At 42.7% G+C, this 16,817-nt stretch overlaps 1 protein-coding gene across 1 annotated transcript in view; it reads right to left on the bottom strand.

Moving 5' to 3' along the window:
- The window catches only part of itga3b (integrin, alpha 3b), a 41,857-nt gene extending 35,264 nt beyond the window's left edge, over positions 1-6,593 (bottom strand). Inside the window, exon 1 of the mRNA XM_050060572.1 lies at positions 6,150-6,593. Within this exon, the coding sequence (XP_049916529.1) occupies positions 6,150-6,340 (191 nt within the window). The 5' untranslated portion in view covers positions 6,341-6,593. The remainder of the gene's footprint in view (positions 1-6,149) is intronic.
- Between the last annotated feature and the right edge of the window lie 10,224 nt (positions 6,594-16,817).

The following is a 16,817-nucleotide window of genomic DNA, read 5'->3' on the forward strand; positions in this document are numbered from 1 at the left end:
TTAGTGGACTAACTTTGCACTTGAAGGTTGCCCGTTCACTTACGTTTTAACAGGTCTGACGCTACGGCTGTATCTAGGCTAACGGCTAACATGCTAACTATTATTTCTATGTCACTAGTCACTTGAAACAAATTTAGGACGATAGGAGACGGGTTGAAATAAACCGAAATTTCCCTTTAATAGTTATTAACAGGTTTAATGACAGAACCTGAACCTTAACAAGAAAAGGCATAAAGCCTTGAAGGCAAACTTTTCCCAACAGGTCAGGGGGCCTAATAAACAAGAACGTCAACTGAGTAGGCGGTCCTTCACTGTGTCCCAGGGTGCATTAGCGTAAACACTGCTGAAAGAATGTTGCTCTGTGCAGCCCATAGGTCTGGTGATCTGAGTGATCAGATCTCAGGACTCATTGAGGAAGCACTGGGTGCATTCACACCTGTACTTAGAGCTGTCCACTTGTGAGCCAATTACAAGTGACACATGTCAATACCAGTTGTAAACAGGGCCTGAGTTTTTACAACCTGGCAACCCAAATGTTGTATAGTAACGTATCTATAATACAATTTTACTGCATAACCAATATACAAAGGACTTAGCAATAATTATTACATAAAAGTATTTCATGTAGCTCACTGTGCTTTGACTGAAAACAGAACTATGTTTTTTTTTACAAATTCTAGTTAGCTATGGCAAAACTTTAAAGGACAAAATTATGTGTGTAATACCACATTTTTTCAGATACTATAACTGCAAAGATCAAAATGCTCCCAAATGAAATCTGCAATGCCTCCTCTTCACAGGGACACATCAGGAACAACTTCCAGCTGGTTCTCACATAAAACATGTATGAGGGTCTGATAGACAACATAGGATTGTTATATGGAAATGTTTCAGTGTGACATGACACTAGTGCTCTGATAGGCCCACTTCAGAGACAAAGACCACAAGCTTTTCTATGAGGGGGAATGTTGGATCGCAGCCAAGGTGGACATACCCACCTGCAACATTTACATTAGCCTGTGCTACAGCACGTCATATACTGTATCACGCATTAGGTCATTCAGTTTAAGTGATACTCTATCCCAAACTCCTCCTGAGAATTACACCGAGTCACTGTGCAGTGAAAGCAGAATGCCAGCGACACAACAGAAGTGGCTTCCTGCCATTGGAATCTATTGTAACGAGAATGAACTTAGGGTCATTGTTCAATATTCAAGACAGGTTCTGAATGGAGAATTACTTTGCATTTAAATGTCTTTGTAGTGAACTAATTCCTGACTAAAGCTAAAGTTTAATACTACAGGATGACTGTGCAGGTTTTGTACCACATCACCTTCATCTGCTGCATCACATTAACTCTGCAAAACAGAATTTTGATTCAGGAATCAGGTGTTTTATTCAAACAAAGTCGAAGGGGGTTTGAAGGAAAGCAGAGCATGTTTCCGTGCATGTTCAAACCAAACATCAGACTGTGTCTATAAACCTTACAGCAGTTTAATCTGTACCTCACAGCAGAAAGGGGAAGGCCCCGTCAAATTAAATGGCTGACTTTCATGGCCTCGGGCCACTGCAGTCAGACAGGGATGAGCTGGAAAAGCAGAGGCACTTCAACTCTGATTAAATATTCATCAGTCAGAGGAATTAAATTCTTCCTCTCAGGTCGTGGAGGTTCCCACCCATAAAATTAAGGAATCTGTCTGCTGAAGGATGATGTTTTTTAAAAGACTTATTTTAAAATTTGGAGGGCTTGTGTGTGTGTTCCCTAACAGTCCCTAGAATCACTCACTCCTGTCTTGTCTCAACCTGAAACCTGGCAGGTTGTGACTGTGCAGAGAAGGGTAATACATTCCAAGCATACCATGGGGTCAGGGGACTGGAAGAGCCAATAGGTGGCCAGCTGACTGCCCAGTCCCTCCTCCCTTCTACAAAAGAGAACAAAAAAAGCCCTCTCAGGAAAAATCTCTCAGAGACCTTAAATGAGGGAATCAAAGAGAAGTGGGGAGTGGAGAAGTGAATACCTCAAACAAATTGGCCTCAGGTAGCTTTTAGATAGTTCAGGTGTAGCCCATCCCCAAGGAGAAGAGATGTTGGTCTACTAATTGGTCATATACCCCCCTTGAATCAAAAAACATTTTTCAGTTGCTTCAGCTGAGCCAAAATACACTGCTTGATTCAGACTAATTAGATGATAGCCTACATCTTAAGAGGTTAAGGAAAAACTTTATTGCACTTGCTTTATTGCAGAAGCAGGAGTGGAAACCCTCTGTCTTGACTTTTATCCTGGACTTTGTCTGACTCATGCATGCGCAAAGAACGGCCACTTTGAACATTGTACATGTCACGACTGGTTTATATGCAGAGTTCTTGCATTTTTCAAATATCCACACTCTGGCTCGCTCTGATAATGAGGAAACGTGTAACAAACAGCTCTGTAGTGCGGTGAGACAGATCTAGGGCCACAACAGAAAACAGACAACAGAGGAAACAGACAACAGAGGAAACAGACAGCGCTGTAAAACCAGCCAAAGTCAAACATGAGACACACCATCAACACATTGTGATGTGTCTTTACAGAATCACAGAGTATGTACACAACTAGGTCTGAGAACTGTCTGTCTTTAGTCAACAGTGGTGGCTCCACATATAACAAATGGGGTGGGAGAAACCCTAATGTTGTTAGAAATCAATGTACACCACCTTGCAGAAAACTTTTTTTCTTCAGAAATTCTAGAGTGGAAGTGAGATTTTGGTTTCAGGTATGTAGGTCAACACTCTCCTTTTTAACCACAGGTTAAAGTCACATCAAGGGTGAGAGTGTATTGTGCAGTATATTCTAGAGTCTCACTTCTTTAAATGCAAGTTCTTTAAATAGAGCACTCTGACATACAGCACCAAACATACCACAAGTCAGTGGAGTATATTTAATTGCTGATATTTCCGGCATAATTGTTTGCTTTAGCTGCTTGGCTAATGTCAAGCTAGCAGGGGGAACAAGACAACACAACAGCAATAGTCTTTAATGTTTCCTCAACTTTAAAGGAATAGTTTGACATTGTAGGAGATAAGCTGATTCACTTTATTGCCAAGAATTAGACGAGAAGATAGATACCACACACTCATGTCTGTATGCTTAATATGAAGCTACTGCTAGTAAATGTTTAGGTTAGCTTAGCATAAAGACTGGAAACAGGAAACACCTTGCTCTGTCGACAGGTATACCATGTTACACTTGGTGAGATTTAGAGATGCTATTTGATGGATTTTGTTTTAGCTAGCTGTTCTCCCTGTTTCCAGTGTTTGTGCTAAACTAAGCTAAAGCCGAGCTCAGAAGATTTTAAATCCTAACTGATGTTGAAATCGGGTTGCACCACGCACATAAGGAGAAACTTCACAGATGTTCTTCTCTCTTATCTCAAACATGCACAGTCTACAAAATTAGAAATAATAGTGCATCACACCAGGCCCCAAAGAAGTGCCCAGCCAATTTTCATAGGGCCAAACATTGGAATTACACTGTCACATGATGCCCTGTGGCCCAAAAAGATTGTTTTACCATTGTTAAATGACACGTTTCACAATCAGAACTTAATCCATTCGGTACAATAACAATTAGATCCCCATTTAAGTTAGTGGAGTGCTTAACTTAAACAGTACCAATCATCCGGGTAATTTTATATGCAGTAGTTTTACCATTTTGGATTCATGCACCACTGAGCAACTTTTATAGGGATGAACGGGTCCCCACCTCCAACCTCTTCATACATCGATACATCGCACACTACAGGATAAAATTATGGTTATCATGCTAGGGAGCATGAATGCACCACCTCATGTGATCTCATGGAGAAGCAGGTGTGAACAAAAAAGAGACTGACAACTTCCTGTAAAGTTAACAATGTTTTGCAGTGAGAAAAATAAAAACAGAAAGCTCAACGAGTATGGATGAGAAATTGGTGGGGAGACGCGGTCAACACTGGCTGTCTATTCCTTGGTGATACATGAAGGTGAGATTCGACTGTCCATTTTAACATCTGTAAACAGTGGCATGCTAGCTAATGTTAGTCTCAGGGCTAGAATGTTTACCATTTCTTGGCAACTTCGTCACCTGCTTCATACTGATGTCATCATAACTGTAATCAACTAGATTTTAAATCATCCTGTTGGCCCCAGTGAGTATGTGAGTAATTTGGGAGGTTTAAGACTGGATGTGTAGTCTAAACCTCTCGCATCACTAGATAATGCGGGCTGAACATTGGTACTGACCAAGGTCCCAGACCAAAATTGTTCTATGATTGTCATGAGGTTGAAACGGGCATAAACCAACCCAAAACTCATGTAGCCTGAGGCCGGCTAAAGCACCTTCTGGCCATAGCTATATATTCACCGCACAGAGAGAGTGGTATTGATATTTTCATCTAACTCTGCAAGTAAGTACTTCCCAAAATGTATTACACTCTTCCTTGAAACTTAATCTAGAGGCCTGAAATGAATCCTTAACGACCTAATTAAAAGCTACAATGTGAAACTGAGCATTAATTAGTTTAAACCTCTTAACTAGCAGGGACTGATGAGACTTCTTACAGCCTCCTTGTCACCACGGGCTGGCAGCCTCATTACCAGCGCCATGTGGTCCCCTTCTTAGGTTGCAGTCTGTGGACAGTGAATCCATCCCTCTGGAGACGGGGCCAAGATGGCACATCGATCGAGTGTCAGCTGGACACTGCTTTCCATTCTATAAACTAGGGGGAAATTTCTGCAGAGATCAGGCTGATAAACCTCACGTTCAGACTCACTCCACTGGTGACAACAGAGAGGATGTGGGCCCTGGTTCGCAATTTTCTTCTTCCTGCATTAGCCTTCAAAGCAGGACACAGATAACAGCAAGTTGTGGACACGCTGTGTGATCATGGATGCGGAAGGATGAGGGGGCCACTGTAATTGGCCGAGGGAAATCCTACACTAAACAATGATACAGTTTGAGGATCTTTCATTAAAGAAGCTACATGAAGGAAAGATGTGTCACACACATGCTTTCCCTTGAACATAAACTATTCCGAAAACACACAAAAAAAGCATGTACTTTCATGTAAATCCTCCCAAACACTGTTAACTCCACGTGAGCATTTATGTCTTGGTAATAACAACCTACAAGTGTTACAGGCCAATGAACACCTTTATTGCGAAACACAAACCCACTTGTGTCTTAGCTGAATGTAATAGCCTCGGGATAGAGGGAAAGAAACTAGAACACGCTATGCCATGGCTTTCTATGCACTCCATAATGGATATGCACACTGAAGTCAATACAGAAGTGACACATAGGAACTCATGAACTGACTTTTATTTCACAATATCAACACTTAGACTAATTTTCCACATGCTGTGATGACCTCAAAAGACACTTCAGCTTGTGCAACTTCACCTGACCCTGCTGTTTCACCTGCAGCTACAAGTTTGTGTCACAGAACAGGAATTATGTCTCATAGTTTGTCAATTAGGGCTTTTTAACCATAGGATTGAATCAGAGTTGGAGAATGGCACTTGCAATAATTGGATGATTGCAGGTATTGGAAAAAAGCTATTTAGGTACAACTGCAACCCGTTTTGCACATACATGGCTGAGTTTTAATACCTCAGATTTCTGTTTGTGTCTGCTTTCCACACGTTGACTGCAACACAATGAGTTTTTTCCTGACACAGGTAGCAACTTCCGCACGATTGCAAGACTTTGATCAAATCTTTTACATACGACAGATGCGCAAATATGGCACAGTGAGTCGGAAAATGGTCTCTAAGGGTACACTTATATATAAATATGTAAATATTTAAACCGCATCGCTGCCTTTGAACAGGTGGCTGCCTTCAGAGGAACTACTTTACGTGCAGAAAAGGGGAAGTGTGTAATAAGAAGGAAACAATCGAAGTAGGAAAGCCAGTTTATAAACAGGCCACAGGTGTTAGACGCAATATACTGTGGACTCCAATGCGTTATCGCGCAAAGTTGGCGCAGTGAGCTTCTGTGAGGCGGATTAAAGGATTGTTTTTCGTAACTCCACCTGGTCCAAGGCAGGTGCGCAGTCTGCGCATTTTAACCTTAATAGGAGAAAGAAGTGAAGCATTTTGTGAGCCATGCACAGCTGATAACTTACATGTACTTTCGGGAGCCCTCCGTCTGGTGATGCAGAGCGACTGAGAATCCAAAGAAGCTCCCTTTGGTTTTCCCCTCTTTGATCACAGGAAACCGTTCATCTATGTTAAATCCACTGCAGGTTTGCGTCCCGTGGTACACAGCCAAAACTGCGCACAGCAATAGTCTGGGAGACATGTTTGGGCTGTTCATGCCACGCAAGTGCAATGGGTTTTCCCGCAGATCCGAGATCAGCGTGGGTCCGGCACGGTAGTCTCCCGCAATGAGCTCCAACAGGTAGGCTGCGCTTCACAGAGACCTGCCCATTGAAAGCCGGCTGTCTGTCTCTCCCTCTCTCCTGCACTCACAGTTACTGGCTAGGTGTCGGTGTCTGCCTCCCTGTGGCTCTCTCTGCCGCCCTCCCCTGCTCTCCCTTCCTTCCTCTGTGCCCTCCACACCCTTTAGGAACAAGTGCAGTCACTGCATTCACACACACTGCAGTGTGGTTAGCAGCGTGAAACCGCCGTCTCTCGTCTTTTCTCCCCTCCCTGTCTCTGTTTCTGTCTTTCACACACGTACAACATTCTTGCACCTGTTCTGCCTCAAAGCAAAAGTTTCAATTTCACTTTTGATAAAAAAAAGTTATCATCAAAGCCTCATTTTACACAACATATTGGAAATAACTTGGTGCCTGTGCAGTATACACGTGTATGTGAATTGAGTTTTCATTCAATAAGCTACAATATTACAGTAGGGGAGACCGGGGATGGTTGTAACAAAGGGATAGTTATAAGAGCACCACTGTCACCAAGTAGGCATGACCCAAGAGTCATGTAATACATTTATTGTATAATCACAGTGATCATTGTTGGTTAGCACTGCATGGTCACCATTGTCGCTTCACAGCACAGAAGGTTCCTAGTTCATGGGGGAGCCCCTCTGTGTGGAGTTTGCATGTTCTCCCCATGTCAGCATGGGTTTTCTCCGGGTACTCCGGCTTCCTCCCACCATCAAAATACATACAGGTTAGGTTAACTGATGACTCTAAACTGCCCGTAGGTGTGAGTGTGAGTGATTTTCTGTCTCAGCCCTGTTTCCACCGAGCGGTTCAGTTCGGTGCGCTTTTTTCTGTTTCCAGTGTGAAAAGTTTTGTATGGTACCAATGTAACTGTCGTGTACCGTCCCCATTTTTGGTCACCCCTCTGTTGGGGTGCCTAGCACACAGATCTGGTACTAAAAGGTGGAACTGTGAACACTGCAGTCCGTTGATTGGTCAATAGTGGATGGTTGCTGTGCTCAGGGCTGATCTGTGGCTGGTTTTGAGGCTCATGTAACCACTGTTCATACTGTGACGAGTCTTATGTATATAGGTAGACTGTAACTATAAAATAAAAGGATGTTTTGCTGCCTCTTGCAGAAGCTGGAGTCTGAGAAAAACACATTTAATTCTCTGGGGCGACTGCTGGTGACTTTTAAGGTGGAATTTTAACTTGTAATGTTACTCAATGCATGAGCTGATGACATGAATCCATCAGCACACCTTAAATTTCAATGTGAAAACTTTGGCCATTCCATTAGTTTCTATTGTGTCTCTTGGATATACTTTTAGTAATGAGTGGATCTTGAAGTGTTTAAAAATATATTTTAATTTCGACCAGATTATGTGAACTACATATATTCTAATCCTTACTTGGAGACAAAACGAATGTCATGGAGCATAGTTCCTGTGGGCTACGGCAACACTAAATCCCTGAGCTTGCCTGAGAAGTACTAAATACGCAAACCCACTATATCTAAATATCCCATAGAGAGAGACTCTCACTGCAGCCTTTTCTATTTTGCTCTGAAAATGTCGGCGTGCAGCCTCATTCTGTGGACGATAAACGAGGTGCAGACTTCCATTTGTGTCACCGGTGATGAGGAAATACAGTGTGTGCTGGACGGAGCAGTGAGTGACGATAATTTAAGCCCACATTTAAGAGTACTGTTCAGAGTGGAAACCTAGGGTTTAGGTACCATGTCTGAAGGGTTGCTTTTGGTTCCAAAGGTAACAAACCGAAAGTGTTTGGTGGAAACGGGCCTTATGATCACTTCCTGACCTTGCACGTGAAATTTCTTAGCGGTGTGAAGAGTTTTGCAGGTTTTATAGGCACAACACTGATTTTCATGTATGGAAGTAATTTTTTGTACCAACTCTATATTTTGATTTGTGCTGACACTGTTGAATTAAGAAGTATGTCGCTAGATTACAGAATTGTCTCTTGGGTAAAATGTGAGGCATTTCTCCTTTGCTCATTTCAAACTGCCATGCTGCTACAGTTTAACAATGGCTGACAGGGGTGGGGATAGTTGTAAGACCTTTGAAAGAATGTTACAACAAACCCCAATGACAACTAAGTACATTCTCTCTATCTATCCTGCTCCTTTTTCAGCCTGTCAGGAGAGTGGGTGAAAAAGAAATGATAGGGGTGTGCTTGCATGTACTGGAGTCTGAAACAGATGAGGTGAGGCAGGGAAAGACAGTGAGGTCTGTCCCCAAAGAGCACTCAATCTGACATGAGACATTGAACAGATACTGCAAGAAATTACAAAGCCTTAGAGAAAGAGGATCTACCCTATGTGGGCGATCACAGCAGTCAGAGTCTTCAGTGCACAGCAAGATGATGTGTTGAATGGTTACTGACTGAGGCATCAGACTTGTATTTTGGACTCACTCCTTGTGAGGTACTAAGAATCTGACAGGTACAGGTTAGCGAGTTGGACCTTAGCAGACATGAGTTATCATCAGTTGTTGTGTGTATTTGCAACTTAACCCAGGATGCGTAATGTCCAGTTGAGACCAAAAATTCAAAACAGGACGAGTTGATACTTGTAACCATTTGTGATGCCCCAATCCGGAACATTCTGAAACCTGCCACTTTACACAAATGTGACTAGACGAGATGGTGTATCATCTCCATTGCAACAACTCTCTGAGCTTCTAACTTCCAAATAACGATTGTAAAAGTACTTTGGGTTTTTTTTTAGTATGTGTGTGACATGCACACTTACAGCCAGCAGCAGCAGCAGCAGCAGCAGCATTAATCCACCATCTGACACCAACACACTGTGAGGACAGAGACCGACATGTGTGACTACAGCCGCAGAGATGTAAATGAGATGGACTCGGGCTTGGCAGAGATGGCGCGACTGTTGTCAGGAGAATGCCATAGCAAGCAAATACTAACCAGCCACTGGCGACTTGACAAGCCGAGTCGCAGGTGACACCATCAGCCGGCTTACGTCAAGCTGAAATGGGCCAAATCACAGCACTGCAGTTTTTCTCTCAAACATTCTAAAACTGTTTGTTGCAAATCTTGGATCTGAGCTGGGTTTTACAACTTACCTTAGTAGTGGGGCAGCCCAGCCAAGATTTGTTTGTGGAGTCCATGTGGGTAGTAAATGGGCTGAAAAATGGGCCCTATATTGCATTGCCCACATGTTCCATACTGGGCCCATGCCAAATGCCTACATGTGTGGGTTTGCCCAAGTGGGCCCTACATGGGTCATGCTGGGGCTACCTGGGTACAAAGTGGGTATGGGTCCAAAATGGGCATCTCATCCAGTATTTTCCCTTCAGCAGCATTAAAAAGGACAGTCATTAGTCCCAAATGCACATTAAATATTACATCTAAGTCAGTAAAGCGCTTTCTCAACAAACATCAAGACAATATGGTATTAATGTTTCTGAAATGATTGCCTCTGTTGAACCTTTTTGCACTCATCATTCGCAAGGAAGAGCAGACAAATGCTTATTCAAGCTGGGTAAATGTTTAAATTAAATTTCATTAGCATGAAATAAGAGAGTACATTTTGTGTAGAAGGGGCTATATTTTGAGAGTCAGGCCTCGTGTCAATACTCCTGCAAGTCAACTAATAGACGCATGGCCCGCCCTCACATGAGTGCTCTTGTGACAGCCACCCCCTGCCTCGCTTCACTGCCTATCGCTCAAACTTATGGCTTCCAATAGGCAATTCATTAAACCCTTAATCCCCTTAGAGAGTTCACGGAACAGGCCAGAGTTTTTTAAAGCATCCTTTCCTTTCCCCTCTTTTTTTTGGTCTATCTCTCTTAGGAACCCCCTGGCGTCGAGAGACCAGCTGCAGCTCCATCTCCTCCGTTTGCTTGTATCTTCACAGCAATGTGCGATCTTTCATCGTGCCTGCTTTATTGGCTGACTCCTGGCTTACATCTGGCATCGCTGACCTCCTCTAATTGATGAGCTGAGCTCCCACTCTGCATCTCCTCACGCTCCAGGAGTTTCTCTCCTCCATTCCCCGGTGAAATAATGCTCTGTGGGAATGCAGCTCACTGTGCACCTTCTGTGAAAGTTTTGTGTGCTTCAAAGAAACACTGCCTGTATTTATAAAGGTGTTGATGTTCTTTATGTGCATTTATGTGCTTGCTCTGTGTCAAATTGTGAGACCATACAGAGTCATATCACTCTTAAACCACATGTAACTTCCCTTTTCATGACAGGAAACAAGAAGCATTCATAAAGCAAGACAGAGAAAACACATGACAATCAACAGGTTAAGGTGCATTCCACAGATTATAATGCAACACTTATAATCTTGAAGTTCACATCTCTTGTCTATCACGTTAACAATCTGACATCTTTCTGGTGGTAATCAAGGCTTAAACATTGTGTTTGCGTTTTCATACTATCTACCAACGTGAAATGCTTTTCAGCCCAAAGGTGAGCGCACAACATGCCAGTGTATACAGTGTCAACATCCTGTCGTTGCCTTATCATGACGTGCATCTGCTGCAGCACTGACGTAGAACAGATCCATGCGATCGTACAAATAAAGACCCGGCTTGACCGCCCTGACTCGACACAAGACAAACGCCCTGAGAGAGATATTAGGAGAGAGGAATTTGAAGCAACAGCAGACTAGCAATGTGACCTACCCCTTTATTTTTCTATGGGATCGATTCCCACTGGCAAAAGGGCTGGAAAGCACCTGATCCTTAACCCCTCTGGGTCTTAGACCCACCCTTTTGACATCTGAAAAGTGTCACTCTGGAAAAGTGACAGCTGATACTGACAAACTCCACTCTTCTTCTGTATTTGCTGAAAAAAGATACACTCTTTTATAAGGTGTGTAATTGCGCTGACAGCCAGCTGTAAATCACTCTTACAGCTGTCTCTATACGCATACTAGGGTTGCCTAGTAATTTAAATTTAAAAAGTACAAAAACTGTATCTTTTCACACAAGGGCAGCAAGTCGACTTTCAGTCCCTACCCAGCGTTACAGTAGAGAAAAAAATAGTTCCGGCCTTTAAATGAGTATTCCCCAGGCCCAGCTGTAAGCCAACACCGGCCTCTGTGAACCACGAGGACAAAGACCCAAATGCAGTTGCTGCTGCCCCCAGAGTCCTCTGCTCTACAACCCTCCAGTCCTAACCCACACAACACACATGGAATGTAATTTGCAATTTATCTCCCAGTTTCCTGTTTTTTCCTCACCAAACCCACCATACTACTATCCCAGGAACATAACAGAATCCCCCTTATTCCTCTTCTCATTATCCCCGTGTTTTTCTTTCTGCCTCATAATATCCATTTAATTGAGGAGGTTAAGCCTACATACTTATAACATCTTCCTGCTCAACTTTCCTGCTGCTTTGTGGTTTGTCGTATATCTCGAGTGGCTCCACGGAGTCCTCTCAAGGCATCCTTTGAAACAGCGCTGAAGGCTGATGAGACTGGGCGGGATGCTATGTGGAGCTCCTGATGTGAATGTGTGATAATAGAAATGGACTGGCTGTTGTAGGGCGGAACAAATGTAAAGAGTGCATTAGCGTGCTCCAATAATAGTCTCATAATAGTTATCTCTGGTTGCTTATTCAGTAGGCTTTGTGTAAAGTCTTCAGGCAGTGGGTTCGAGTAGACTGTAGACATCCATGTGAGAACTCCAGAAACAGCCTTGTGAACATGAAATTAAACAACATTAAAAATACAGTCTCAAAATAACTGGATGTCAGCCTCGTGTTGAATTTCCATGAATATTAATCCACATTAGCAAGGCTGGCGAACATGACATACAGAGCAGGACATTGGTTGAATATGAAACACAGCACGCTCTCACACTGAGTCCTTGCTGCACGGCGACGACAGAGCCAGTTGTTGCCATGGAGCTGGGAGTTGCTATGAAGCCAGTATGTTCTGAGCGGTGGTAGAGTCTGTGGAGGAAGACAGTGTGGTCTGTTTAAAGTCCAGCCAGGATTCTTGCTGGGCACAGATGACCTTTCACAGGCATAAAACATGATCTGCTCGTCCCTGTCCACTAAACCAGGAATTTACCACAGAAACATAAGCACATTTACGCAGACGCAGGCTGCACATGCGCACAGTAACAGCAATAATATGCAGCTTTATAACAATGCTGTATTTTTGTCCAACTGTGAAGACATGGGTAACTTTCATACACTGGCTGTTATTTGGCATTTGGCTAAATTGCTGAATATCAAGTGAACTTTAAGAAACAAAAGACAAAGAACTCCACATTTTCCTGATTTAACCTCAACTGTCTGGCACCGATGTAATCTAATTTTAGAACAAAATATGAATAATGCTTGAGCAAAATCCAATAATATGTCATTATGTTCCATATACCAAACTTTTGCCTGAATAATCCAGTCAATTTACAGCCTGTGTTTCCACAGGCAGAGATCACAGTACTGCATAGAGACAGGACAGTCTACTGTGAAGGGACAATCATATTAGCCATATGTTTCCTAACACGTGCACAACAGCGGGGGAAACAACTGATGCTGGCTTTCCTACCAATCAGTTTTGGTATGAAGGGAGGGATGATAAACTGCAAAAATATATATGTTATTTCAATCATCCTCCAAACACACCACACTGTATCATGTTCTTATATTTCATGAGGGACAAACCTATTTTTTAAACAAATCTTGGGATTCAACTTGATGTAAAACAGGACGGAAATGTCATTATCACAGCCCCCATTGGACCACATATGTTCGTACTATATGGAACAACTGGCCTGATGTCATACGATACCTCTCCATACAATGCCTCTGCATGTAAAAATTGTGTTTTATGACTTCTATAGGTTGCTAAGCAGTTCTTTTCCCTGTTCAGTCCCTTCATTTATTCATTCATGTGTGTAAACGTCTCTGAGTGTGTGTTCACATTTGTTCATCTGAGTGTGGGGGCTGTCTGTCAGCATCCACATGTGCATGTTCTTTGAGTGTTTGGTGTTATGTGTGGCAGGAAGGAAATGCAGCAGGGGTTTGGGACCCACACAAGGTCTCGCTGTTCTTCAGGTCTCCAGTTCGTGCTAAGTGTAGGAATGTATAGCCTGAGGAGGAAGGCGTGGCTCCGCACACTCTCCCACTGTCCAGTGGCACCTGTTTTTCAGCTTAGCTTTCAGGCAGACAGATAGAGCGATGGCAGACAGCGGGACGTATTCGTTGTGTTGTGGAAACAAAACAGCTGTTACACAAACCCATGTCATAAATACAATACGCCCAGCATAACAATAAACCCTCCAGTTTGTCGTTCTTTGTGTTAAAGGGATAGTACGACATTTTGGAGATAAGCTTATTTGCTTTTTCATCGAGTGTTAGATGAGAAGATTGACAACATATTTATATCTGTCCTCTGCACACAAAGTTAGAGCCAGTTAGCTTAGCGTTAAGACGGGAAACCTGGCCCTGTCTGCAGTAAAAAAAAAAAAATCCACTTTGCATGTCTAAAGTTCAAAAAATAACATATCTTATTAGTCTTATCTGCACAAAAACCAAACCTGTAAAAATGACAATTTGTGGTTTTATAAAGGGTTTGTTCTTGGCTGCAAGCAGTGATTGGTGACAACAAGACTCAAGGAGAACAAACAAGAAATAGCATGCTAATCAGGAAGCTTTAAAGCTGCCAGAATAGGCTGATTTTGCTGCCTTTGGATTAGTCTGATTCACTCTAAGTCAACCATTGGCCCCCTGTTTCAGACCGAATTCTGCTCCCCTTACGCTATCTGCACATTACTATTTTCAAAATACCTGTCACCACATGAAACCAGTCTTGCATAGTCAGACCTATTTTCCTGGATGGATGGATTACTGGGGCCCAAGGTGTCAGGGGCCCTCTGGCCTTCACCCGCAAAATGTCACTCAAAATTACACCTATTGGCCAGGAAGAGACTCAAAATGACAACAAAGAGACTCAAATCAACCTTTAGAAACACAAAATGACCAAAAGATAGAAATATTCCTGAAAGAGACACAAAATGAATTCAAAGAGACACAAAACAGCAAAAGGAGATGCAAATAAACTACAAACAGAAACATAACAATCAAATAAGACACAATAGAGACACAAAATGATCACAGATAAACAGAAAACAGTTACAAGGACACAAAAAATACCACAAAGAGACACAAAACCACAAAAAGCCAGCACAGTCTGTTTGTCTCCTATATAGGAGAGATGGTGGAGCCTTTTGCATGTCTGTGCCCAGGGGCCCATTGTCTCACAACCCACCCATGCATATTGCCACACTTTGTTGTAGCACTGTGCATGTTACAACAACAATAACCTCAGAGCTAGCAACCTACGCACTAAAACTCTCTTTTTTGTTTGATGTAGCATTTTCTTTTGCATGGATTTAGTCATTTTAATGCCAGGGGTCATCTCTCATCTCCCCACATGCAAGTGTTCCACCAAAACAAGTTCCCTCTCGAAACTATTTTGCAAGAGCACCATCGCTGCATCCTGGGTTTACTGCTGCCAGAGATGATTGTGATTGGTTTAAAGAAATACAAACAACCCAGAGTGCTTTTTTCCCTTAGTGCGGAATTCTGATGGGTTCAGCCAGACCTTTCTCCAGCGCTGGTACAGTGCTAAAACAAAGTGATAGATAGGTCTGACTATGCTACCTACCAGAACCAGGCTAGCTGTATACCCTTGCTCCAGTCTTTATGCTATGCTAGGCTAACTGGCTGCTGTTTGTAGTTTGCTACACAAAACTCTCAGCAAGAAAGCAAATAAGTGTTCGTCCCAAGGTGTCAGACTGTTCCTTTACAAATTTGTTTGGCTTGAACCAACTGGTGTCACGCCAGAAAGTAATGTACAACTCACAGTCTCAGAACATTTTAAGAATATTAAAGTAAGACACATTTTCTTAATGGACTTCAAAACTTGCTAAAAATGCACTTAGAGCCGAGTACTTCATTTACAAACCTGTCTGGAAACATCGCATTAACAGTGATAGGAATGCGTGATTGGATTAATGATTTATTAAGGGTGAAAATGAAATTAAAACACTTGCTGTACAATGGTGCACTCTCTGCAATGTTTAATCATTAAAAAGGGAGTCACCTCACACGGCATTCCTGTCTCTGCCCGTAGAGACACTTTTGTTCAAAATGAACAATTCTGTGCAGAGGAGTCATAGGTAAAGAAAGAAATGTTTGAGGGGAGGCTGGGTTTGATCTGGCCCTGCGCCCAGAGGACTGATAACCTTGGGCGTAAGCTCTCAGTCTGACAGACAGAGAAGCAATAACCGCCAAAAAATGCCTAAAACTATACATTTATTATTTATCCAGTAGTATATGTCAGCTAGAGAATATAAATCTTTAAAAGAAGGGCTATCTCACTGGGGAGTGACACCAGCTTGACCTTTAGCCAGAGCTCAGTCATAACAGGTCTGTGTTTTCACCTCAGACCACACTGCTTATTGGATGTTGCATGTGCGCAAAAAGGTCAGGAGAGTATTTCACCCTAGTCAAGAGTTTCCCCTCCTCCCATGGGACACATTAACTCAGAACTTGATACTTAACAAGCTTGTGAAGTCCACACCATCACTTGTCTGTTATGTTTACCGAAGGAGCAGCTATCTGTCTCTTGGACCTAAACAGTCCCCTCTTTCAGAAAGGGCTTCCTCATCTTTATGGGTGCGCAGCAGAAAAAAAATACACATGGCCACACCTGTTTTAGTTAACACAACAGTCTTATCTTTGAGATGGAATATCATGAAAGGGTGGAGAATATTGGCTTACAATTGTGTCTGAGAGTCACATTGCCACATTGACAGACTGGATGATTATATTCCTATCTACATTCACTTAATCTGATTATTAAGAGCCCCGCTATTCTTCACCCTGGATAATAGGTGAATATATAGGGCAGTAAATCTGATGCATGGTGCTGTGACTAGTCCTAATGTAATCTGGTGGACAGACCATTGAATAATGACACAATCTGGAGGGTAACTGCAGTAAATCTGACCAGCAAACACAACGCTACCTTGCTCCCACATCGCTCGTCCTCCCTCCTGTGGTAAAGGGAGTTGCTATGATTTACAATGCTCCTTATAAAGCCTCCTTCCTGTCTGCGCAGCATATAGGCTGTCTCGTCGCCCGACCCCTGCAAACTTCGCTGGTCATCCCTTAGACCTCCTATAAACACTCTGAGGATTTCTTTTCCTGTCGTCTTTTGATCGGCTGTTTGAAGCAGATGCTCTGCAACCACATGGTGCCATTTTTGTTTATGACTAGAGCTGTAAGACCTGCAAATAAATGTTGGAACATAAAAGGATGGGTTTATATTGAACACATGTGTGTTGGTTTTTGACAGCCAAACCTGTGGTCCATGTCTTTTGTTTGTTGTGAGTGTG

This window comes from Epinephelus moara, chromosome 13 (genome assembly GCF_006386435.1).
Source record: "Epinephelus moara isolate mb chromosome 13, YSFRI_EMoa_1.0, whole genome shotgun sequence".
Lineage (NCBI taxonomy): Eukaryota > Metazoa > Chordata > Actinopteri > Perciformes > Serranidae > Epinephelus > Epinephelus moara.